Source organism: Heterodontus francisci, chromosome 1 (genome assembly GCF_036365525.1).
Source record: "Heterodontus francisci isolate sHetFra1 chromosome 1, sHetFra1.hap1, whole genome shotgun sequence".
Classification (NCBI taxonomy): Eukaryota; Metazoa; Chordata; class Chondrichthyes; order Heterodontiformes; family Heterodontidae; genus Heterodontus; species Heterodontus francisci.
Window position 1 is genome coordinate 281,634,547 of NC_090371.1, and position 26,379 is coordinate 281,660,925.

The following is a 26,379-nucleotide window of genomic DNA, read 5'->3' on the forward strand; positions in this document are numbered from 1 at the left end:
AAATCTGGTACCATTCCAAATGTGCATATTGTGTACAACCACAAGTAAACCCACGGATCCCATCTGACTGCAATACTATAACATGAACAAAACCGCTACATCTGCCACCATCATTCTTTTTGTTAATTCCACTCTAAAAATCAAAAACAGTGCTTTTGCATTAAACGTCTCTTTTTCTAGTTCCCTGCGTTCCTTCTCCCCAGCTTGCCCCACCCACCACATCACACCCAACCTTCGCAATGCAGGAAACAGATGGTGGCAGAGTGGTAATGTCAGAGCTAGTACTTCAGAGGCCCAGGCTAATGCTCTGGGGACAGGTTCAAATCCCACCAGGGCAGTTGGTGGAATTTAAATTCAATTAATTGATAAACTTAATTAATAAAAATAAAATCTGGAATTGACAGCTAGTCTCAGTAATGGTGCCATGAAACTCACCATAAAAACCCACCTGGTTCACTGATGTCCTTTAGGGAAGGAAATCTGCCATCCTTACCTGACCTGGCCTACATGTGATTGCAGACCCACAACAATGTGATTGATTCTTAACTGCTCTCTGAAAAGACTGAGCAAACCACTCAGTTCAAGGGCAATTAGGGACGGGCAATAAATATTGACCTTGCCAGTGACACCCACATCCCATGAAAGAATAAAAAATAAAGCAGTAGATAATTTGCACACAGCAAGCTCCCACAAACAGCAAAGTGATAATGATTAGATAATCTGTTTTTAAGTGCGGTTGTTTGACGGATAAAAATCGGCCAGGACTCCCCAGAATATTGGGAGAACTGCCCTGCTCTTCTTCAAAATTGTGGCCCACCTGAGAGGGCGGATGGGGCTACTGTTTAACATCTCATCTGAAAGCTGGCACCTCTGACAGTGCAGCACTCCCTCAGTAAGGCGCTGGGACAGTCAACCTGCATTTTTGTACTCTAATCTCTGGAGTGGGACTTGAATCCACAATCTTCCGACTCAGATGAGATAACACTACTTTCCGAGCCAAGACTGAGAAGTCGTCTAAAAATACCAAACACAAAAATACACCAAGCTACACCAAAGGAACACCAATATCCACTCCCTCCAGCCTACAACCCTCCGGGATCTCTGCACTCCTCCAATTCTGGCCTCATGGACTTTCATCGTCCAACCACTGTCAGCTGCAACTTTAGCTGGCTGGGCCCTAAGCTCTGGAATGCTCTCCCTAAACCTCTCCACCTCTCTCTCCTACTTTAAGCAGCTCTTTAAAACCTGCCTCACTGAGCAATCTTTTGGGTCACTTGTCCTTATGCGGTTCAGTGTCAAATCCTGTTTGATTACACTCCTGGGAAGCAACTTAGGACATTTCACTACTTTAAAGACACTATATAAATGCAAGTTGCTGTTGGTCATGACAGAGACATAATACTGTAGCACTTGAATCACTGCATAATGCATGGACTCTGGGTGATTCACGATTATAGCTGTTATAATATACAAGGACCTACAGGATTAGATTTATTAAAACACTAGTTAGGCCATAGCTAGAGTACTACACACAGTTCTGGTCACCGCACTACAGGAAGGAGGTGATCACACTAGAGTGGATATAGAGAAGATTAATGAGGATGTTGCCATGAATGGAGAATTTTAGCTATGAGGGAAGATTGGATAGGCTGAGGTTGTTTTCCTTGGAACAGAGGAGGCTGAATGGAGATTTAATTGAGGTGTATAAATTATGAGGGGCCTAGATAGAGTGGATAGAAAGGACCTATTTCCCTTAGGTCAATAATCAGAGGGCATAGATTTAAATAATTGGCTGAAGAATTAGAGGGGAATTGAGGAGAAATATTTTCACCCAGAGGGTGGTGGGGTTTGGATCAAGAGCTGGAAAGTGGGATTAGGCCGGATGGCTCTTTTTTGGTTTGGATGGACACAATGGGCTGAATGACTTCCTTCTGTGCTGTAAATTTTCTATGTATTAGATCTGGGTTCCAATGGCACAGATTATCCTTTATAATAGAGTTTTCCTTTAAATTGCATGGCAAAGCACCTTACAGCAGTCAAAACTGATGCAAATCAATAATTCTGGTTCAAAGTTTTAAAAATGAGTTTATTGCAAATCAGTTTTTTTTTTTGCATTGTAAGAAATCGGTACAGTGAATTTCAAAGAACACTAATCCCGGACCCAATTAACAAGCCCAGCAATGGTTTGTATCATTAGCACATGGCCAAAGAACGAGGTCAATGACTTCCACAGATAGACACTTGGGCATTGTCAAAGCAATCCCATGTATTATTAGTGACTGGGTATTTATTTTATCAAATCCCTATGCTGCTTATGCCCAGTGTTCTGCACGTCACTGCAAACAAAAATTCTCTGCATGCCTTTCATTTGTTTCTTTCAGGAACCCATTGTGCATGTCAAAGGAAAAATGGTCTATTTCTGAATACATTCATTATTCATTAAATAAGAACTGCATTCCAAGGACAGAAGTCAATGAAAATTCATAGCACCAAGTAAAAGCCATTGATGCAGAATCATAAAATCGCACAGCTATGAGGAGGCCATTTGGTCCATTGTATCCATGCTGGCTCTTTGAAAGATCTATCCAATTAGTCCGAATTCCACCTGTTCTATCCTACAGCCCTGCAATTCATGTCTCCTTCAATTATATATCCAATTCCCTTTGGAAAGTTACTACTAAATTTACAGCACAGAAACAGACCATTTGGCCCAATTGGTCGTGCCAGAATTTATGCTCCATACAAGCCTCCTCCCAACCAGTCTTCATTTCACCCTCTCAATGAATCCTTCTATTCCTTTCTCCCTCGAGTTTATTTGGCTTCCCCACAAATGCATCTACGTTATTCAACTCAACCAGTCCTTGTAACAAGTTCTACATTCTCACCACTCTCCTGAATTCATTATTGGATTGATTATTGACTCTCATATTTATGGCCTCTGGTTTTAGACTGTCCACAAGTGGAAACATCTTCTCCAAGTCTACCCCCTATCAAACACTTAGCTAATTTTAAAAGATCTCAGCCTTCCTTTTCTTTTTTAAAAAAAAGGGAAGAATCGCAGCCAGTTCCAACTTTCCTGATGGTTATAACCTCTCAGTTCTGGTATCATCCTGGCAAATATTTTTTGCATCTTCTCCAGTACCTCTATGTTAGTCAATTTAATTTCTTCCTTTTGATGATTGTGTCTTTCAGGCAGTGGGAACTGTTCAGAGAATAGTCCAACTTGCAGCAACGTTGAACCATGGAGCTAGAAATTAGTTGCGGTGCATTCTTTCTATCCATTGATATCGATTTAAAGCAGTCACTCTGTGATTTGGGGCTAGTCAAAAACTGCAGCATTCTTCATTTCAATCAGCTCTCTCTCTTCTCTTCCCACCCCTCTTCGCTCTTTCCCTCCCTCTACTGTTGCCTCCCCAAGTCTCTTCCCTGACTCCCCCATTTTCCCACCCTGCTCTCTTCTCTCTCTCTCTCTCCCTCCATTCAAACAGGGATATTCTCCATTTTAAGACATTAAGACAAAGTAAGCTTGGGGCTATTCAGGATGTGCTTTTTTTTTAATGACGTGAGCGTGTTTCCTGTATGTGGGATGACTTACCTTTTCACTCCACGCCCACAGACCGATTCCTAGAAAGGCCACTCCCAAAAACTGCAAAACAGAAACAAACAATAAAGGAAAAAAGCTGGGTCTTTGGAAGAAAAAGATTTATTAATAAAATTTAGGCTTGTAGAGACACTAAAACACATAGTAAAAGATGATTAAGGGGTGATCTAATTGAGGCGTTTATGATTAAAGGATTTAATAGGGTAGATAGGGAGAAACCCTTTCCTCTAGTGGGGGAGTCCAGAACAAGGGAACATAACCTTAAAATTAGAGCCAGGCCATTCAGGAATGTCATGAATTCCAATCCCTAAAAAGCTGTTGAGCCTAAGGATCAATTGAAAATTTCAAAAGTGAGATTGATGGATTTTTGTTAGACCTGGGTATTAAGGATTAAAGAACCAAGGTGGATGGATGGAGTTGAGCTGAAGATCAGCTACGATCTAATTGAATGGCAGATCAGGCTTGAGGGGCTGAATGGTCTCCAACTGTTCTTGTGAAGCCAGGAGCAATATATAGTCCTAGATCTCAGGTGCGATAGTTTAAGGCAAGGTTACAGAAGTCTAGGATAAGAAGTCTCCAACTGACTTGTCAGTACATGCAACAGAACAAAATTCTACCGTGCACCCAGCAACGTATTGTTGGATTGCATGCTCTTGCTATGCCACCTTCTATTCAAAATAAGTTATGCTAATCCTTTACAAATCACATGTTAGGCCCCAGCTGGGAGTATTGCGTCCAATCTAGGGCACCACATTTCAGAAAGGACGTCCAGGCCTTAAAGAGGGTGCAGAGGAGATTTACTTGAATTGTACCAGGGAGAGGGGCTTCAGTTATGTGGAGAGACTGGGATTGTTCTTGTTAGAGCAGAGAAGGTTACAGGGAGATTTAAAAGAGGTGTTCAAAATAGTTTCTCTTTATTTACTCTGGTTCCACTGGCAGGCGGGTCAGTAACCAGAGGATAAAGATTTAATATAATTGGCAGAAGAACCAGAGGTGAAGATGAGATTATTTTTTTTTTTAAAAAACAGAGGTTTTGATCTGGAACGCGCTGCCTGAAAGGGCAGTGGAAGCAGATTCAATAGTAACTTTCAAAAGGGAATTGGATAAATAGTTGAAAATGGAAGATGTGCAGGGCTATGGGGAAAGAGCAGGGGGAGTCGGATTAATTGGATAGCTCTTTCAAAAGGCACGATGGGTTGAATGGCCTCCTTCTGAGCAGTATGATTCTATAAGGACTATATTTAACAGGACTCCAAAATCCCTGTGCAGCTGCAGACAGACTTCCACCTGCATTTTGCAGAGCCAACCCACAGTGAGCAAGTGAGACCTCAATTTACAATTTTCAGTTGTTTTCAACAAAATCTACTGCTACATCTTCAAACAGTAGTAAAAATACACCATGCAAAACCTCACTGGAAATAGGTATCAAAGTGTGTCATTATAAAACATACTTAAGCAAGGACATATCCTTTGGTCTAATTTTATTCATATCACATATCCCATTGCGCACGTTCATTGAAGTCTTGAGCTTACAGCTTGCCAAAGGATCACCCTTTTGTAGCGTTGAATGTTAAGGGTAGTAAATTATTTAATTTACAAGCCAGCAAAGAAATTCTTTCAGCTGCAGAATATCCCTGGAGCACTCCCCCGCCTGCTCCCCTCCCTGTCTGAGTCTTATTCTGAAAAATTTGCAGCTGTTCAATGAGGCTCTTTTCTTAGAGCCAATACATTATACACATTCTTCACAGCAGTTCAATGTGCTGGGGCACAGTCTTTGCAGCCTACTCATGTATTGAAATACGGAGACTTGGGAGTAAGCAAAGAGAGCTGTGGCTTACCGTCGGGGTTCAAACAAAACCAAAGGGCGTCCGAAACTCTGCTGCCCATGTCCTAACTTCTACCAAGTCCCATTCACCCATCACCTCCGTGTTGGCACATTGGCTCACAATCCGGGGATGCCTCAGTGATATTCTCATCCTAGTTTACAAACCCCTCCATGACCTCACTATCTCGGCAACCTCCCTCAGCCCCACAACCCTCAGATATCTCACTCCTCCAATTCTCTTGAGCATCCCTGATTTTTAATCACTCCACTGTGCCTTCAGCTGCCTGTGTTCTAAGTTCTGGAAATCCCTCCCTAAACCTCTCAACTCCCAACTTCTCTCTCCTCCTTTAAGACACTCCTTAAAACCTACCTCTTTAACCAAGTTTTTGGTCACCTGTCCTAATATCTCCTTATGTGGCTCCGTGTCAAATTTTGTTGATAACACTTCTGTGAAGCCTTGGGTTGTTTCACTAAGTTAAAGACAACGCAAGTTGTGATAGTACGTTATGGCAACAAAGCTTATGTAGTTTGCAGTGGCCTTGTGGACCCAAAAATTAAATTACAAACTTCTATTTGCTCACCCCATTTATAATATAGTCTAACTAAAGCTGAAGCTTTGATAATAGGCATTAATGGTAGGCTTAGACTGTGAGGATATTGTGGTATATGATTGACAGGAGAGATTTAATTGAGGTGTTCAAAATCATGAAGGGTTCACAGGGTAAATAAGAAGAAATTGTTTCCACTGGCAGGAAGGTCGTTAGTAACCAGAGGACACAGATTTAAGATAATTTAAGGTAAAAGCAGATGGGAGGTGAAAAGAACTCGTTTTAAAATGGAGTGAATAATGGTGATCTAGAATGCGCTGCCTAAAAGGGCTGTGGAAGCAGATTCAATAGTAACTTTCAAAAGGGAAGTGAATACTTAGAGTCATAGAGTCGTACAGCACAGAAAAAGGCCCTTCAGCCCACCACGTCCATGTCGACCGTAATGCCTATCTATACTAATCCCACCTGCCTGCATTAATTCCATATCCCTCTATGCCTTGCTCATTCAAGTACCTGCCCAGATGCCTCTTAAATGTCACTACTGTTCCTGCCTCCACCACCTCCTCTGGCAGCTCATTCCAGATACCCACTATTCTTTGTGTGAAAAATTTACCCCTTTGATCCCCTTTAAACCTCCTCCCTCTCACCTTAAATCTATGCGCTCTAGTTTTAGTCACCCCTACCATGGGAAACAGACTGGCTATCTACCCTATCTATGCCTCTCATAATTTTATCTACCTCCATCATGTTCCCTCTCAGCCTCCTTCGCTCCAGGGAAAACAGACCCAGCCTATCGCAATCTCTCGTGATAACTCAAGCCCTCCAAACCAGGCAACATCCTCGTGAATCTTTTCTGCACCCTCTCTAGCTTAATCACATCTTTCCTGTAGTGCGGTGACCAGAACTGCACACAGTACTCCAAATGTGGCCTAACCAACATTATGTACAACTGTAATATGACGTCCCAACTCTTATACTCTATGCCTCGGCCAATGAAGGCAAGCATGCCATACGCCTTCTTCACCACCCTGTCTACCTGCGTTGCCACTTTCAGGGAACTATGTACTTGCACCCCAAGGTGTCTCTGCTCAACAACACTCCCCAGGGGCCTGCCATTCACTGTATATGTCCTGCCCTGGTTTAACTTCCCAAAATGCATCACTTCACACTTGTCTGCGTTAAATTCCATTTGCCACTCCCTTGCCCACTTTCCCAATTGATCTATATCATTTTTTATTTTAGAGATACAGCACTGAAACAGGCCCTTCGGCCCACCGAGTCTGTGCCGACCAACAACCACCCATTTATACTAGCCCTACAGTAATCCCATATTCCCTATCACCTACCTACACTCGGGGCAATTTTTATAACAGCCAATTTACCTATCACCTGCAAGTCTTATCACCTTAGACAACCATCTTCACTGCCACTATACCACCAATTTTGGTGTCATCTGCAAACTTACTAATCATGCCCCTTATATATTACTGACTTGGATGAGAATGTATGACAAACAGAGGGCCCAGCACCAATCCCTGTGGCACACCACTGGTCACCGGCCTCCAAACTGAAAAACAACCCTCCACTACCACCCAGCCAATTTTGTATCCAATTTGCTAGCTCACCCTGGATCCATGTGTTTGAACCTTCTGGACCAGCCTACCATGCAGGACCTTGCCAAAGGCCTTGCTAAAATCCATGTAGACAACGTCCATCGCCCTGCCCTCGTCAATCCTCTTGGTCACCTCCTCGAAAAACTCACGCACAAAGCCATGCTGACTATCCCTAATGAGACCTTGCCTTTCCAAATACATATAAATCCTGTCTCTCAGAATCCCTTCCAATAACTTTCCCACCATTGATGTAAGGCTCCCTGGCTTATCCCTGCTGCCCTTCTTAAATAAAGGCACAACATTAGCTACCCTCCAGTCTTCCAGTACCTCACCTGTGGCTAACGATGATACTTGAAGGGGCACACTTTGCAGGGCTACAGGGAAAAAGCAGTGGGGAGTGGAACTAATTGGATAGCTCTTTCAAAGAGCCAGCACAGACAACGGGCCGAATGTCCTCCGAATGACCATCACTATTTTGTGTACAGTAGATTGAGTGCAACACTCAGTGCTTTATATGTCCTGACCACAATATGGTAGGTGTCTCAACAAACTATAAGTGACCAGAAGCGAAGTCACCTTCTGAAGAAAATAAAAAGCTGTCCATTGTAAATTCCAAGCTTTGGAGATGAAATTTAGAAGTGATTTTCATAGTTTTAGTTGCCTGAAAAAAGCTACACTGGGATCAAATTGCCATAGAAACAGAACTTTTGTATGCCCTAATATTTCTCCACTTGTGTTATAATTGAATATTTTGCAGTTCTAAAGCTAAAGAGAAGTAAAAGCAAGAGAAAATAAGAGCCTCCTCCCATCCCTTGGCGTCTCACCCTATAAGCATATCCTGTTTCTTTGTCCCTCGTGTTTATCTAGGTTCTCCTTAAATGTATCTAAACTATTCACCTCAACCACTCCCTGTGGTAGCGAGTTCCACGTTCTCACCACTCTCTGGGTAAAGAAGGCTCTCCTGAATTCCATATTGGTTTTATTAGTGACTTATATTCATGTTCCCACCATCCCCCACCCTCCCAAAAACCACCCCCAACACATGTGGAAACTTTTCTAAGTCTACCCTAATAAACTATTTCATAATTTTAAGGCCTCTATCAGATCACCTCTCCGCCTTCTCTCCTCTAGAGAAAAAAGCCCTTGCCTAGCACAAAAATAGAACACCAACATCCCCTTTACTATACATGACTCCCTCTGATCAGGGGAGGCAATTTTGTAAACAAAGCCAATTAACCTCAGTGCAGAGACACAAGCACTAAAAAGGATAAAAGAGGGGAGGTGAGAGTGACTGCCCTTGACATCAAGGCAGCATTTGATCGAGTATGGCATCAAGGAACCCTAGCAAAACTGAGGTCAATGGGAATCGGGGAAAACCTTCCGCTGGCTGGAGTCATACCTAGCGCAAAGGAAGATGGTTGTGGTTGTTGGAGGTCAATCATCTGAGCTCCAGGACATCACTGCAGGAGTTCCTCAGGGTAGTGTTCTAGGCCCAACCATCTTCAGCTGCTTCATCAATGACCTACCTTCAATCATAAGGTCAGAAGTGGGGATGTTTGTTGATGATGGCACAATGTTCAACACCATTCGTGACTCCTCAGATACTGAAGCAGTCCATGTAGAAATGCAGCAAGACCTGGACAATATTCAGGCTTGGGCCAATAAGTGGCAAGTAACATTCGCGCCACACAAGTGCCAGGCAATGACCATCTCCAACAAGAGAGAATCTACCCATCTCCCCTTGACATTCAACGGCATTACCATCGCTGAATCCCCCACTATCAACATCCTAGGGTTACCATTGACCAGAAACTGAACTGGAGTAGCCATATAAATACCGTGGCTACAAGAGAAGGTCACAGGCTAGGAATCCAGAGGCGAGTAACTCACCTCCTGACTCCCCAAAGCCTGTCCACCATCTACAAGGCACAAGTCAGGAGTGTGATGGAATACTTTCCACTTGCCTGGATGGGTGCAGTTCCAACAACACTCAAGAAGCTCGACACCATCCAGAACAAAGCAGCCTGCTTGATTGGCACCCCATCTACAAACATTCACTCCCTCCACCACCAACGCACAGTGGCAGCAGTGTGTACCATCTACAAGATGCACTGCAGCAATGCACCAAGGCTCCTCAGACAGCACCTTCCAAACCCGCGACCTCTATCAACAAGAAGGACAAGGGCAGCAAATATATGGGAACACCACCACCCGCAAGTTCCCCTCCGAGAGACACACCATCCTGACTTGGAACTATATCGCTGTTCAATCACTGTCGCTGGGTCAAAATCCTGGAACTCCCTTCCTAACAGCACTGTGGGTATACCTACCCCACATGGACTGCAGCGGTTCAAGAAGGCAGCTCACCTTCTGAAGGGCAATTAGGGATGGGCAATAAATGCTGGCCTGGCCAGCAATGCCCACATCCCTGAATGAATAAAAAAAAATTAAATCATACACAGGCTACATAGACTAGGCTTATATTCCCTTGTGTATAGAAGATTAGGGGGTGATTCAATCAAGGTGTTTAAGATGATTAAAAGATTTGACAGGGTAGAAGCAGGGTAGAAACTATTTCCTCTGGTGGGGGAGTCCTGAACAAGACAACATTACCTTAAAATTAGAGCTGGGCTGTATGATTCTACGATTTCTCACAAACGACTTTTCTATATATGAGTCGAAACAGTGAGTTTTGGCAGACTGCTATATAATGCAAACAGCACATTGTCCCACTTAATCTTGTCCATACCAGAGTCATCCCAGATTAATCTGGTTCAATAACATTTTGTATTTATACAGCATCTTTAACACAGCAAAACATCCCAATGTGCCTCACAGGCGTAAACAAGCAAAATCTGAAACTGAGTCACATAAGGAGTTATTAGGACAGATGACCAAAAGCTTGGTCACAGAAATAGATTTTAATGGAGCATCTTAAAAGGTAGAGATAGAGGTAGGTCTTGGGAGAGAAGTCCAGAGCTTTGGGACCAGGAAGCTGAGGGCACAGCCATCAATGGTGGAGTAATTAAAAATCAGGTATGTGCAAGAGGTCAGAATTGGAGGAGCGCAGAGATCACACAGTTGTATGGCTGGAGGAGGTGACCCAATTCCTTGTCTTTCACGTTTACTTCTTTAAAACATTTTTTAAAAAATCAGTTTCCAGCCTTGTATCCCATCTGTTAAATCCATTGTGCAGATTCCTCCCGTTGTCTTTTATTAAGAAAGCAACACCAGATCAAACTAATGAAAATCTGCTATGAATAATATCATAGCTGCAGTACGGTTAGCCGATGTGAGGAGCCTTTACTTGTACACCGCTAGTGTTCTTTGTTTTAACCCGATCCTTTGATGAATTTTACTGACGAGACCTGAGCTGTGCTGGCATTGTACGGTTTAGGAGGAATAGATAATGGGTTTCTTTATATTACTTGCAGTAAGAAAGTAATTTTAAGATAACTCCTCTCACTGTCCTACACTTGTGGCATTTTGCAGGGGCTTAATTTAATGTTGGTAAAGTAAGGTTCAATCTTGAATAATTATTTGGGAAAACAGCTCATGAAATCAGAGAATCTTTCAGCACAGATGGAGGCCATTCTAGCCATCGTGCCTGTGCTGGCTTTGAAAGAGGAGACACACTAATTGGATAAGCTCTTTTATAGAGCCAGCACAGGTATAATGGGCTGAATGGCCTCCTTCTGGGCTATATGATTTTATGTGGCCCTTCTCAACTGATAGCTGGGACACCTTGACCTGATATTCAGAATGTTAACAGATGAGCATCACTGCGTTGTATACAGTAGATTGAGTGCAACACTCAGTGATTACCAAGCTGAAAGAGTTTTAGAAGTGATTGTGCTCATTAGGCACAGAGAGGACATAAATGCAAAGTCACCAATAAATAAGAATTGCATAATATGCAGGAAGTATAAGTCAGTTTGTGAAGGGGATTCACGATTCAGTCTGCAACTTTACAAATGCATACAGTGTGTGTTAAGTGCTAGTGAGAGCACTGCACAGAGATAGAGAACTCTCCAATTGTAGAGTTTGGTTTCAGTTTTTACACTCTCTACAAAAGTTGATTTCTTTTTGGCAAATGAAGCATTAATAAAAGATTAAGCATATGAAAAACTAAAACATTCTCTCCAAGCAGTAAATAACTTACGCATTTTAATAGTGATGTCATTGACTAGGACAGCAATGGGAGAGCTCTGATTGCAACTTTTAAACAAATGCATTGTTGCACTTGTTTCAGTTTTTGCACTGCTACTCTCAAAACACCTCACGCTGCACCGCTTGGTGACTGATGAAACGTGAGAGCGAGTGGCTAAGAGGGAAGTGAGGCCGCCTATAACTAGCGGCTGGAGGGGAGAGCGAGCGGGGAACAACAAGGTCTGCAACAAGCGGCTGAGGGGAGGAAGCGTCAAGGCCTGGAGTGGAGCGGCCAGTGGGGCGGGAGCTAGTAACTGCGTTCGGGTGAAATCAGTCCTGGTCAGTCAAATAAACAAATCACGATAACGGATTGGCAGCACATTTTATACTCTGCCTGATTTTCTTTTCCATTGATTGGGGTGCCAATTCACTATCTTCCAATGGAAATTCAATCATAAAATTCCTTTTGTATTTAATAGGATTTCTGGAATATTAAATGGATCGGAGGATTATAGTTAGTATTCCATAACTACATAGTAGCATATTACTGGGCTTCCAACCAACTTAATGTGAGGCTAGTTTGCTCGAATGATCTAGTCATAAGCATTTCCTGTGATAAATTGAGCAGCGCCATCTTTAATCCTGGCAGTTGCCTGAATGTCACAGACACTGACGTTCCAGTTGAATAGCCTGCATTTGCGCATGTGCAAGTACTACGCCACCTAGTGGTTACGTTGTCAGCAAACGCAGCCTTCTGCAATATGAAATGAACATGGGATCAGTCACGCAGACAGACACACACTCCAGAGACTCGAGCACAAAATCCTGGCTGACATTCCCAGTGGAGTACTGAGGAAGCAAGGCACTGTAGGAGGTGCCGTCTTTCAGATGAGACATTTAAACCGAGACATCTGCCCTTTCAGGTGGCTATAAAAGATCCCATGGCACTTTTCTAAGAACAGGGGAGTTTTCATACCACTGATATGGTACACATCTCGTGTACATGTAAACACACATACAGTAATGCTGTCATGTGCATGCACAGTAATATTGCACACAGAAACTAATATTTTTGCATGCGTGTACACACACACTGTACAATCTCGCACAGGGATATAAACACAGTACTATCTCAGCCACCTGCACTCGACAAGGATTGGTATATTAATTGCAAAAGTTAAGTCACCAAACACATGCAAATTTAAGAAATCACTTAATAAACCTCCATCAAATTACATATTGGAGACATTTAACTCAGTTAAATGAAAAACCTTATCCTCACAATGTCAAAGTTCACTTTACAAAACATTGGCATGGCCACATCTGAAGTCCTTTAAAGAAGCCGTCATCCCTTAACCAGCGGCAGAACAAGAGTTTTTGTGAATCTGCCAGCACCTGTCAATTGAAATTATCGGTTTAATTAAAAACAGAAGTGCTAAAATCCGATATATATTCAGGGCCGCCTTGCGGAGGGTGGTGCTTTCAGTGCAGATTGGATGGGCAGTCTGCAGCTGTATCCTCCTACTCACTGGCAACCTGACCACTTCTCAAATGCTGCATGCCAAATCGTGACAGATCACAGCCCCATCTGTGACTCCAGCTGATACAGGACCAGCTGCGATAAAGGACGCAATGAACCATTAATACATCTTCAAAATTATAAAACGTACAGCACTTAAAAATGAATTACTTCACTCTTCAAAATCTCCAAAAACGTCAGCAGCTGATAATTTAAAAATAATCAATCCCTACATCAAATGCAGCTTTAAAACCGGTTTCTGCAACCGGATAAACGAAAGAACTTTCACTTATATAGCACCTTTCACAACCGATGAAGTACGTTTTTGATATGAAGTCAGGTTCAGAGTTTTAAGGGTTAATTCCCAAAGCACCAACACTTTTTTGAGAGAGAAAAAGTCTGGGAGCGAATGGGATAAAGGAGAATTTGTTTTCTCAAATAGGATTGGACAATCATCAAAACTGCTTTCCTAACAGTTTGAGACAACAGAGAAGTTGTTCCAACTATTCCAGTAAACACCAAGGTGGCATGTTGCAGGGGCTGCAATCATGCAAGATCAGCATGGGAGTGAGTGGCACGATCCCACTCCTGGTAGGACAGCAGCTGGATTATCTGACAGCTTGGCTAGCCAATCCCTAGACAGGGAGAGATAGAGTTTAGTGGGGCAGAGGAATAAAGTTGACAGTAGTCAAAGCCTTTGCCTTCCTGTGCAAAGAAACACAGGGCCTGCTGTATTAGTCGGCACGATCTGTTTGTAAGGGACGCAGGGCACACTTACAGGAAAGAACCGGGGAGAATATCCAGAGAAGACCCACAATTTGTTTCCGCTCCTCAAATGCAGTTCGTCAAAAGGCAATATTTCCTACACTGCTTTTCATTGAAGCTGCGCTGCTAAATATTTATCAAGGGACATTTTTAAATTGATCTCATCTACACTAAACAGCATTTATTTTCCTAGACACTAATATAATTTTACTTCTACATCTGACTTTGAACTAGTGTTACTGCCCTGATCGAACCAGTGATGGGGCTTTGCTGTCGGCTAATTTCAGCTAACTTTTCACAACCATTTTTTTTTTTCGGTAATGAGATACCAAAATTCATTGGCAAGCTGCAATCCCTTATTAGAAGGCTCTTAATTGTAACACTGTCAAAGTTATAAGCCAACAAAGGTTTGGGTCCCCGAGTGGTTTAGGTTTATATTCAATGCAGTTAGAAGATTCTCACACATAGCAAGGTCTTCTTCAAACAACTGCCTCCCCAGGTCACGTTCTCACAATTGTAAAGTGTGTTCAATCTGAAATAAACTATTTGAACACAGATGGTAAAAGCAGAGGTGATTCAAGATGGGTATAAAAGGTAACCAGCCTGAAGCAAGGCATAACTGAAAGAAATGCGCTTCCCATTTCCCCAAAATAGTGGGCCTGGCCTTGCCCCCTCCCTATCTCTGTAATGTCCTCAAGCCTCCGAGATCTCTGCACTCGCATTGTTTTCTTGCAAACAAAAAAATTGTCTTTTAGGAGGTACCTCAATCAGTCACATTTTCAAATAATAAGTTATATTATTCTAAGTGTCCTGTAGTTACTGGAATCATCCAGCATCCCTGTACTCGCTGGCTCCCAGTTACACAACACTTCAACTTTAAGATTCTCATCCTCATTTCCAAAACCCTCCATGGCCTCACACCTCCCTATCTCTGTAACCTCCTCCAGCCCTACAACCCTTTAAGATCTCTGCGCTTCTCCAATTCTGTCCTTCTGCACACCCGATTTCCACTGTTGGCAGCTGTACCTTCAGCTGCCTGAGCCTCGAGCTCTGGAATTCCCTCCCTAAACCTCTCTCTTCTCCTGTGAGATGCTCCTTAAAATCTACCTCCTTGACCAATATTGCGTTCACATGTCGTAGTCACACTTTACAAGCACTTCACAGAAGCATTATCTGTTCCCAGTCACCATCACGAGATCACAACTGGGAAGTATGCATGTAGGGGCATCTGGTGAGGACAAGATTGGACTCAGCTGCAATTCTACAGTAGAGTATCTTGCTGGCACAATCTTGGTTCACACGCGAAGTATAGCCATTTGGTTTAAATGCCAGATTGAGGGAAGCAAATCCGTACGTATCCTAGTTTCACATTGCAAGTTAACTAACAAACTGGGGTTCATTTCTAGAGCAATCAAATTAAAAAGCAAAAAGGTTTTATTAAACTTGTATAGAGCCTTGGAGTGCACTGCACATTTCTGGTTTCCAAGAATACAGAGGCACTAGAGAAGGTGCAAAAAGATGATACCTGAACTAAGAGGTTATACCTATCGGGAAAGGCTGAACAGGCTGGGGCTCTTTTCTCTAGAAAAGAGAAGGATGAGGGATAGAAATTTTAAGATTATGAATGGTCTTGATAGGGTAGATCAATGTTTCCAGTTGTGGGACAGTCCAAAACTAGAGGTTTGTAAAAATATTAAATAGTCACTAATAAATCCAATAGGGAATTGAGGAGAAACTTCTTTATGCAGAGAGTGAGAGAATGTGAGTGGTTGGTGCGAATGGCATAGATGCATTTTAGGGGAAGCTAGATAAATTTATAGACCAATTGGCCTGTTTCTGTGCTGGTAAATGACGTAACCAGGATGCATCCACACAATCTCCCCTCAGAACCCCTCAGTACCTGAAGGAAGGAACTGCACTCAAGTTTTTTTTTTTAAAGTCAGTCAGAAGCCATGGGAACAATGCACATCTCTAGCCAGTTTGTTACCTAATAAGCTGAAATTTCAACACAGAAATATAATGCAATCTTGAACAAAACCCATGTGAATAGTTTAGTGTACAGCTCATTATAAAATTCCACAAATTCTCTCAAAGTCTGCAGAGTGGATCTTTTGACCAAAGTATAACATTGAAACAGACTTTAAAGTTGAGAAAACTGGTGTGGGAGCTGATGAGTCACTAAACTCAAGTACAAGCCTTAGCCTGGCCACTTTGTTTATTTTAATTTTTATTTTCCAACATCCTCCACTTTTGCAGTTATGATTCATGCAAGGCAGTTGTTTCTGGATTGAGAAAAAAAAAAGGGAAGTGGGTCAGATTCTGACCTTTCAGCTTCTAGGACCAGAGTTCACAGAATCGTTACAGCACAGCAGGAGGCCATTCAGCCCATCGTGTCCACACTGGCTCTCTGAAAGAACAACTCCCTCAGTTCCATTCCCCTGCCTTCTCCCCATAACCCTGCACATTCTTCCTTTTCATATAACAGTCTAATTCCCTTTGGAATGCTTCAATTGAATCTGCCTCCACCACGTTCTCAGGCAGCACATTCCAAACCCTAACCACTCGCTGCGTGAAAAAGGTTTTTCCTCATGTCACTTTTGCTTCTCTTACCAAATACTTTAAATCTGTACACTCTCGTTCTCAATCCTTTCACGAGTGGGAACAGTTTCTCCCTATCTACTCTGTCCAGACCCCTCATGATCTTGAATAACTCTATCAAATCACCTCTCAGCCTTCTCTTCTCCAAGGAAAACAATCCTGACTTCTCCAATCTATCTTCATAACTGAAGTTCCTCATGCTTGGAACCATTCTTGTGAATCTTTTCTGCACTCTCCAATGCCCTCACATCTTTCCTAAAGTGCGGCGCCCAGAACTGGATTCAATACTCCAGCTGAGGCCGAACTAGTGTCTTATACAAGTTCAACATAACTTCCTTGCTCTTGTACTCTATGCCCCTATTAATAAAGCCCAAGATACTGTATGCTTTATTAACCACTCTCAACCTGCCCTGCCACATTCAATGACTCATGCACATATATACCTAGGTCCCTCTGCTCCTGCACCCCCTTTAGAATTGTACCCTTTATTCTATATTGTCTATGTTCTTCCTACCAAAATGAATCACTTCACATTTCTCTGTATTGAACTTCATCTGCCATTTGTCTGCCCATTCCACCAACTTGTCTATGTCCTTTTGATATCTACACTATCCTCCTCACAGTTCACAATGCTTCCACATTTCATAACATCTACAAACTTTGAAATTGCGCCAAACCCAAATCAGACTAATTGGACAACCTTCCCACTACTGGTTGCAATGTCAATCAAGTTTCAGCCATGCCAAATCTTCCACAACTCAAAACAGTCCCCACTTTGGCATTAAATTGGCACCTTCACTTAAGACAGGCCTTCGAATGCTTGGTGCGTGGAATGGAAAAATTGTCATACTAACAATAACTTGTCTTTATATAATGCCTTTAACCTAGTAAAATGTCCCAAGGCAATTCACAGGTGTGACTATCAAACAAAATTTGATACTGAGCCATGTAATGAGGTATTAGGTCAGGTGACCAAGAAATTGGTCAAAGTAGATTTTAAGGAGGGACAAGAGGCAGAGTTTTGGTGGGGTGGAGTGGGGCAGGGGAGAGGAGGAGTTCCCGAGCTTAGGGCTAAGGCAGCTGAAGGCATGGCCATGAATGGTGGAGCGATGAAAATCTTGGATGCATAAGGAGGCCAGAATTGGAGGAGTGCAGAGCTCATGGAGGGTTGTAGGGCTGGAGGAGGTTACAGAGATCGGGGCGAAGCCCCAGGGGGATTTAAAAAAAGGATGAGAATTTTATAATAGAAGCGTTGCTAGATTTGGAGCCACTGTAGGTCGGCAAGCACTGGGACGATAGGTGAACAGGATTTGGTGCGAGTTAGGATACGGGCAGAGTTTTAGATGAGCTCAAGTTTGCAGAGGACAGAATGTGGGAGATCAGCCAGCAGAGCATTGGAATTGTCAAGTCTAGAGGTAACAAAGGCATGGGTGAAGGTTTCAGCAGATGAGCTAGTACAGGAGGGGCACTCTTCTGAGGTTAGGGCAAAGCACAGGAGTTGAAAGTCCCAAGGGAAAGTGTTCAATTGCCTTGTACTTACCTTGATCAAAAGCATTTTTAAAAAAATATATATATTACATAGGCAAATTAAATTTTAACAGTTTACTGTCAGATATATGGGCAAAGATCGCAAATGTAAATCCATGAACACGCTACGTGGCCTGGTGTTAAACTTTGCCTTATAATACTCCTGGGAAGTGAGTTGGGCTGTTACACAAATGCAAGTTGTTGAAACATATTTCTTGAGGTCCTGGTGGGCTGTAGATGTAGCAGTAAGTCATACAAGCTAGCAGATTTCAGCTTTGGCTTTCTGGACCGTACAGAGGCTGCTGACTGGATACAGTCATCACAAGCTGAGATTCCAATTGGAACTCAAAAAAAGAATATCTCTCTCTTTTGGAATATGGATAGGACTGGGCTGAGAGAGGACACCTTCACAGTCGAGTAACCTGCCAATGTGTTAAGTGCAGATGTGAAGAATTGGGAATTGCAGTTGGCTGGTGTTCATGGAACCAAACCAACCCACCTCCCCCTCCATAGAAAGCAGCTCCTTCAGGACTGCAACGTAGAACAAGTTGCCACATCCAAACTAAATGTTCTGTCTGCAGCAATTAAGTTATCAGTTGCTGGTAATGATTCAGCTTTTTTCATTTTCAACTCCTCTAGGCCCATCTTTTGTTTATTTTACTTGACCCATTACCATCCCTTTTCTCATTTAATCTCTATCTTCCATCCTATCACAGACCTTCCCTTTTGTTCTCCCCCTACCTTCCCTGCCTCTGCATTTGCTCAAAACCTGTTACATCTCTAATTTTTCCCAGTGCTGATGAGAGGTCATTGAGCTGAAACATTAACTGTTTCTCTCACCACAGATGTTGCCAGACCTGCTGAGTATTTCCACCATTTTAGCTTTTTATTTTGATTTCCAATATCTGCAGTATTTTGCTTTTATGTTATGTTATCATACACCAATTTCCTTTGGTCGTTTTTAAAAAAAAAAAAATACTTTCTGCGCCGTTGACAACCTGCAGATCACTGACAGACAGGAAACACATTGTACCATGATCCTGCCAAGGAGATTCAACACTCCAAGGACTAGTGAGGAAACAGGTGAGCTGAGACAGGAGCCAATTTATTGCAGTTCCCAATCCAAACTACAGAAATGGGAGGGGGGGGGGGGGGGGGGTTTGGCGGTGGTGGCTGCTGGTTGCATTACAGTCTTTTAACTACCCCACATTTCTTACTTTGAGCACAATTCCAACAATTGCAATTACACTGGATTACATTTTCATTTAGTTTTTGCACAGCCCAGCTAAAATGCAATTGAATTTTTTTTTTTTTTAAATGGATTATTTCCCCCTAAACTCCGGGTTCCTGATCCAGTCCCCGGTGGAATCCACTGCTTATGCAGCCCTAATGTTCAGCTTCAACTGCAGACCAGCTGGAGCCATCATGTAATTTTTAAAATGGATAAATGTACTGGAAACTTCATTATGCCATTTAAATAGATAAATCAGAAAGTTAAAAACTCAGTTTGTCAGACTAAGCGAAATCGAATCGGATGATCACCTCCAGGGGTTAAAGGGCTGAATGGTTCAGTCCTATTCCTATATTCCCATTCCAATGTATCCTTATGTTTACAGTGAAATCTCAACTTCCATTATCTGATTGGGGGGGGGGGGGGGGGGGGGGGGTTAGATTGGCCACCTCTATTAAGCCAAGACCTTGGAGAGGATGCCGAAGAGAACGGTGCCAGGAATAGAGGAAGTTAAGCTACATAGAGAGACTAGGGGGATTGTTCTCCTAAGGGGAAACTCTGCGATTGCCTCCCTAAACCCTTCTGACTCATCCTTAAAATCTACCTCTTGGATCCAAGCATCTGTACACCTGTCCAAATATCTCAAGTGGCTTGATGAAATTTTGTCTGCAAAGTGTCTTGGGTCGTTTCACAATGTTCAAGTTGTTACATAAATAAATAAATGCCAAGTTCTTGTCATTGTATATCTTCTCCACCAAAGAAACTGAGCCTGACAATTTTTCATACAAGTAGTTGCAACTTCCCTCATTCACTAGAATGTGTTTCTATTGTGTTATTTATTGGTGTAAAGTTACTCGCACTCAAACATTTACTGATTTTAACCAGAGATCTTGGTCCTGTTGCTAATGCATTTCGCTTGACCGTGATAACTGTGGAATACAGCAGGCTTCGTGAAATGAAATTAAATCAAATCGCCAAGCACCCAACAGTAACTCACAACGTTGTGAGTATTGAGGTAGAATTTTGTTTGGTGACTGTTCAAATAGTGTAGAGATTGCATTTAAGAAAAAAAAAAAGCAGCAAGCCTCTTGGTTGCTGGAAGCTCGAAAACATTTGGAGAAATGGACAAGACATATACTTCCAACAACCTGAAGGCAAGGGATGTTCACCCGAGGCCTGCACTCCAGAGGCCACACGTCTCTCTCCCAAATCTGAACAGTCTGATCCCAAGGCCCAGGTAACTCATTTCAAATTTGATGCTTCATTTAAACTTTGGGGGGGGTGGGAGCTAAAGATTTAGTTATTATTACTATTCCCTCCAAAACCACACCAAGAGCTGAAGGTATCAACTAAGATACAAGTCTAAAGGAAATTAACATTACCTTATTATATATTGCTTCAGTGCAGTGATAGTGAAATACAAACAGGCTGGTGAAATTAAATTAATTCTAATAAACAAATCACAAGTTCCTAGCGGCAAAACTATAACTCACAATCTTGTAAATATTGATGTAGAAATTTGCATTATTCGATATATTAAGTGTCCCTGTGTACACCTACATAGCACATGTTGCTAAACTATCAGACTGCTTATCCGACATCCAGTACCAGAGGAGCAGAATTAAATATTGGGAAGACTGAAGCCATTGTTTTCGGTCCCCACTCCAAACTTCACTCCCTAGCTACTGACTCCATCTTTCTCCTTGGCAATCAAAGATTAAGCCAGTCTGTTCATAGCCTTGCTGTCACACTTGACCTGAAGATGAGCTCCCGACCTCATATTTAAGCCATCACTACAACCATCTATTTCCACCTCCGTAACATTGCCCAACTTAGCCTGTCTCGGCTCATTTGCTGCTGCAACCCTTGCCTCTAGACTTGACTATTCCAACGCACTCCTGGCTGGTCCCCCACATTCTACTCTCCGTAAACTTGAGGTTATCCAAAAGTCTGCTGCCCATGTCTTAACTCACAAACTCCTGTTCACCATCACCCATGCTCTACACTGGCTCCCAGTCAAGCAATGTCTTGATTTTAAAATTCACATCCTTATTTTCAAATCCCTCCCTGGCCTCACCCCACCCTTTCTCTGCAACATCATCCAGTTCCACAACCCTCCGAGATAGCTGTGCTTCTCCAATTCTGACCTCTTAAATCATCCCCGATTTTAATCACTCCACCATTGGTGGCCGCGCCAGCAGCTGCCCAGGCCCTAAGTTCTAGAATACCCTCCTTACACCTCTCCGCCTCTCCTTCCTTAAGACACGTCTTAAAACTTACCTCTTTGACCAAGCTTTTGGTCATCTGACCTAATATCTCCTTAGGCGGTTCAATATCATATTTTGTTTTATAATTCTCCTGTGAAGTGCCTTGTGGCATTTAATTACATTAAAAGGTGCTATATAAATATAAGTTGTTGTTACAAGCATACGAATTAGGAGAAGGCGGCCATTCGGCCCCTCTAGCCTGCTCCGCCATTCAATAAGATCAGGCTGATCTGTGTGTTTCGAATTCCACACTCCCATCCACCCCCGATAACCTTTGATTCCCTTGCCTAACAAGAATCTATCTACCCCGCCTTTAAAATATTCAATGTCCCCGCCTCCACCACCTTCTGAAGCAGAGAGTTCCAAAGTCGCACAACCCAACGAGAAAAAAAATTTCTCATCGTCCCTGTCCAAAAAGGGCGACCCCTAATTTTAAAACAGCGTCCCCTAGTTCTGGACTCACCCACAAGAGGAAACATCCCTTCCACATCCACCTAGTCAACATCGTTCAGGATCTTATAAACTTCAATCAAGTCTCCCCTCACTCTTCTAAACTCCAGAGAAAACAAGCCCAGTCTGTCCAACCTTTCCTCATAAGACAACCCACTCATTCCAGGTATCAATCTAGTAAACCTGTTGTATCAAAACAAAAGATTAGCTTCCTTGCCTAATGCAAACACCAGCAATACTCCTTTGTAACTTTCTCCTCCCATCCATACAACTCACTATGCCTTCATGCCATGTGCAAACTTGGATAGCCAACCTTTCTTTTCTTTCAATCCATGGTGAAAAGTTGAGGCCCTATTACAGGTTTCTGGGGAACACCACTTCACACATCCCACCAAAGTACATTCCCTTTATCTCTATGACCAGGTGAGGAAGGGGTCTCAGGCTCCCCTCTTGCCCCTTTCCTGGTTTGGCTGTAAAAGGGTTGAAACAGTGTTTTTAGCATACTGCCTCAGTGAGCCCTTGCTCACTGCACTCTAATTGTAAGTGCAAATGAACCAAACAAACAGATTTTCTCAAGTTTAAACAAGAAAGATGCAAGTTTATTCACCTTAACACTAGCTCAGTTAAAATGACTAAAACACGCGACGCAACCACACGAGCATGCATACGAGATAAACACACACAAATAGATAGAGGGGGAGAAAGAATTAAGGTGGGGGGGGGGTTGTGTTTATGTAGGGTTGGCAATAAATTTCAGTTACTGTCTTTCAGTTTTGTATAAAGTTCCTGGATGGAGTGGAGGTCTTGCAGTTCTCAGTGGGGCCCAATGCACACTTTCAAACTTGCTTCACTGAAGGCTGAAGAGGTGCTCTGTCGCGAGGCTGAAGCTGCTACCGTGGGTCCCTGGGACTTTGCTCGAGAGCGAGAGAACAAGAGGGAAAGACCTTCCTTCTCTTTTGTCTTCAAATTGCAGTCTGTTCAAACCTTTCTGCGAGGCACAATTCAAACAGTTCCCAGTCTGGCCAGCGGGCAAGTCATGTGACCAGCTCTTTGAAACGGCATCTTCTGCGAAGGTTGTTGATTCTCAAAGTTCTCCAGTCACACTCGGTGGGGTGTGGCGCTCTGGCTCTTACACAAAGAAGATTGATTATGATTGCCCAGACCAATCTTATTAATTGAATCAGTGAGCATCCCATTGTCTCTCTATTCAACGGTCTCTCAGAATGCAAATATGCAGCCATGTTTCAGCTGTCCAACTCTGTTCTTTTTTAAACAAGTTCTGTGCAATATCCAGTAAAATGGTTCAAGTAGTGTCCCGTCTGATGAAATTAATATGTTTCCATTTGGCAGGTCTGGTTGCCATCACACTATCTCCTACTTCCCAACCAATTACCAACCCATCTCACAAGGTTACCTCCAATCCTGTGCACTAATTTTTGCTAATAATCTCTTGTGTATAAGCTCAGCAAATGTCTTCTGGAGGTCCATACAGAATACATTCATAGACACCATAGTCGAGTGATTTCCTCAAAAAGTCAACGTAATAAGTCAGTCAGTCATGGTCTTCCATCATAAATCCATGTTGATGCTTGCCCAAGTGCTCAGTCACTCTAATGATAGATTCCAGTAAATTCCCCACAGCTGAGTTGCCTTGTATCTCCCTCCTGAAATAACGGTGTGACATTTGCAATTTTAAAATTCAACGTCACAATTCCTGGATCTTTGTAAAATTACAACCAACACACCTGCAATTTCCTCACCTATTTCTTTTAATACCCTGGGATGCCGCTCTAATTTTTCCATTACCATTTTTTTTTTCTAAGCTTATATTAAATTGATTCACCTCCTTCCTGTAACTTATTTTTAAGATTACCTTGTACCACTGGCATTTTGTTTTCTTTCCCCACTGCAAAAATAGATACATTTTAATCTTCTTAATCATTATAGTCTAGTCCAAGAGATTGAGTTGCAAGGGACTATATTCTCTGGAGTTTAGAAGAATGAGAGATCAATGAGACCTCACTGAAATCTATAGAACTCTTAAGAGGGCTTGACAGGGTCGATGTGGAGAGGGTGTTTCTCCTGGCTGGACAGTGTAGAACTCGGGAGCATAGTCTCAGGATAAGGGGTTGGCCACTTATGAGAGAGATGAGGAGAAACTTCACTCATGGGATTGTGAATCTTTGGAATTCTCTACCCTAGAGAGCTGTGGAGACTCACTCATCGATTACATTCAAGATGGAGATCAATAGATTTTGGGGCACTAAAGGAAATCGAGGGATATGGAAATGGAGAAGGAAAGTGGAATTGTTAATCATCCATGATCTTAATCAATAGTGGAGCAGGTTCAAGGGATTGTATGCCATACTCCTGCTCCTATTCTTTATGTTTATGTCTACATACATCCTTTCTAAGGATGCCACAGTTTGGTATATATAGCTTCCAATCATGCTCAACCCCTAACCAAGTCTCTCTAATGGCTACATTATACCCTTTAAGCAGAATTTGTGTTTCTAACACACTTGTTTTATTTCTATATGGACGGATGCACAAAGCTCTTATCTGGGTATTATCCCCACCCTGCCCATATATTTTGCTGGTCTATTAAATTAGAATGTTTTTCCCCTTCCACTCCCCTAACCAGTTAAAATCTTCCCCTGCTGCCCTACTTACCCTCATCGCTGTTCATTCCATGAAGTTTCTTCCAAGTTCTATTATAAGCCTTATAATTAGTGAAGAACTGAAGTAATTAACCTTAGCTTTCCAACAGCTTTCTACTAAGTGATGAGAGCTATTGAAACAAACTGATGGAGCTTGACAGAAGTGTGCATATATCACTCATCAGCGTGCGGTTATGCAATACCTACCTACTCATAGATTATAACAGAGGGGTTAGGCACATTAAAGCGCAGCTTATTCATCACACTGCACAAATGAACTGATCTCTCCATCAGCCAATCATATTTCTTTTGACGATACGGATATCACCAGACAACAACAGATGGAACAGCATTTATAACAGCAATGTCTGCTTCACGTCCACAGTGGGGGGGGGGATTCAGCACTTTGACTTTCTCACTGCAGAAATTAGGCATTTGGCATTCTGCACAGCTTCTCTGCATTCGTTTTGACAGATGTATTACATACAATGGTACATCTGTCACAATCAGGCATAGAAATCAACTCGGTGTGGATGGAAAAACATTATTCAGCCACGCATATGGTTCCACTGAGTCCAGAAAAAAACCAGGCAATTAGAATATCAGATGACCAGACACAGCAAATTAGCAAGTCATAGGTGGAACAGAAAACAATTTTTTTTTTTAATTCTAAGATCAAGCAAATGCAATCAAAACCCATTCACTTAGAGTTAAAGTCGGGCCCTATGACAGTGATGACTTACAGCGTTATGTAATATTGTATTTACAGTGCAGAAACAGGCCATTCGGCCCAACAGGTCTACGCCAATGTTTATAATTCACATTAGCCTCCTCCCATCCTACTTCATCTCACCCAATGAGCATATCCCTCCGTTCCTTTATCCCTCCCCTCTATGATATTTGCCTAATCCACTCCCTGTGGTAGCAAGTTCCACATTCTCACCACTCTCTGGGTAAAGAAGTTTTGCCTGAATTCCCTATTGGATTTACTAGTGACCATCTTATATTTATGGTCCCTAGTTCTGGTTTCCCCAATGAGTGGAGATATCTTCTCTACGTCTATCTATCAAACCCTATTATCTTATAGGTTTCCCCCCACCCACCTTTTTTCTAGAGAAAAGAGACCCAGCCTGTTCAGTGTTACATGATAGTTAGAACCTTTCAGTTCTGGTATCATTTGATTAGAATCATTGATTTTAAAACATTGCCAATTTTATACAGTCATGAAGTCAAAGCTGAATTTCTTTTAATAGATTTAATGTAGAAACCCAAATTCTGATTGAGGTTGATGCATTTCCTAAATATATTCACAGTTAGCAACCTCAGAGCCACAAAGTGCGAATATAAGAGGAAACAGCTTTCTGGAAAGTCCTAGAGATAAACAGCCGTCTTACTAAAAGGCATAAAGTGTCTCCACTGCATCAGGTTAAAACGGTTTTCCCCTCACAGTCTGCCCATCATCTGTAAGGGACAAGTCAGGAGTGTGATGGAATATTCTCCACTTGCCTAGATTGGTGCAGCTCCAACAACACTCAAGAAGCTCGACACCATCCAGGACAAAGCAGCCCGCTTGATTGGCACCCTATCGACAAACATTTACTCCCTCCACCGCTGGTGCACAGTGGC

General features: G+C 42.5%; 1 protein-coding gene across 2 annotated transcripts in view; it reads right to left on the reverse strand.

Annotated features, from left to right (window-relative positions):
* Positions 1-26,379, reverse strand: part of tspan5a (tetraspanin 5a) — a 98,477-nt gene that overhangs the window by 24,303 nt on the left and 47,795 nt on the right. Inside the window, exons 1-2 of one of the 2 annotated variants that reach the window (XM_068046260.1) lie at positions 13,019-13,066; positions 3,596-3,646 (exon numbers count right to left, since the gene is read on the reverse strand). In XM_068046260.1, coding sequence (XP_067902361.1) covers positions 3,596-3,646; positions 13,019-13,051 — 84 coding nt within the window. In that variant the 5' untranslated portion in view covers positions 13,052-13,066. Of the gene's footprint in view, positions 1-3,595; positions 3,647-13,018; positions 13,067-26,379 lie in introns of those variants that run through there. The other variant, XM_068046250.1, reaches the window with a different exon arrangement.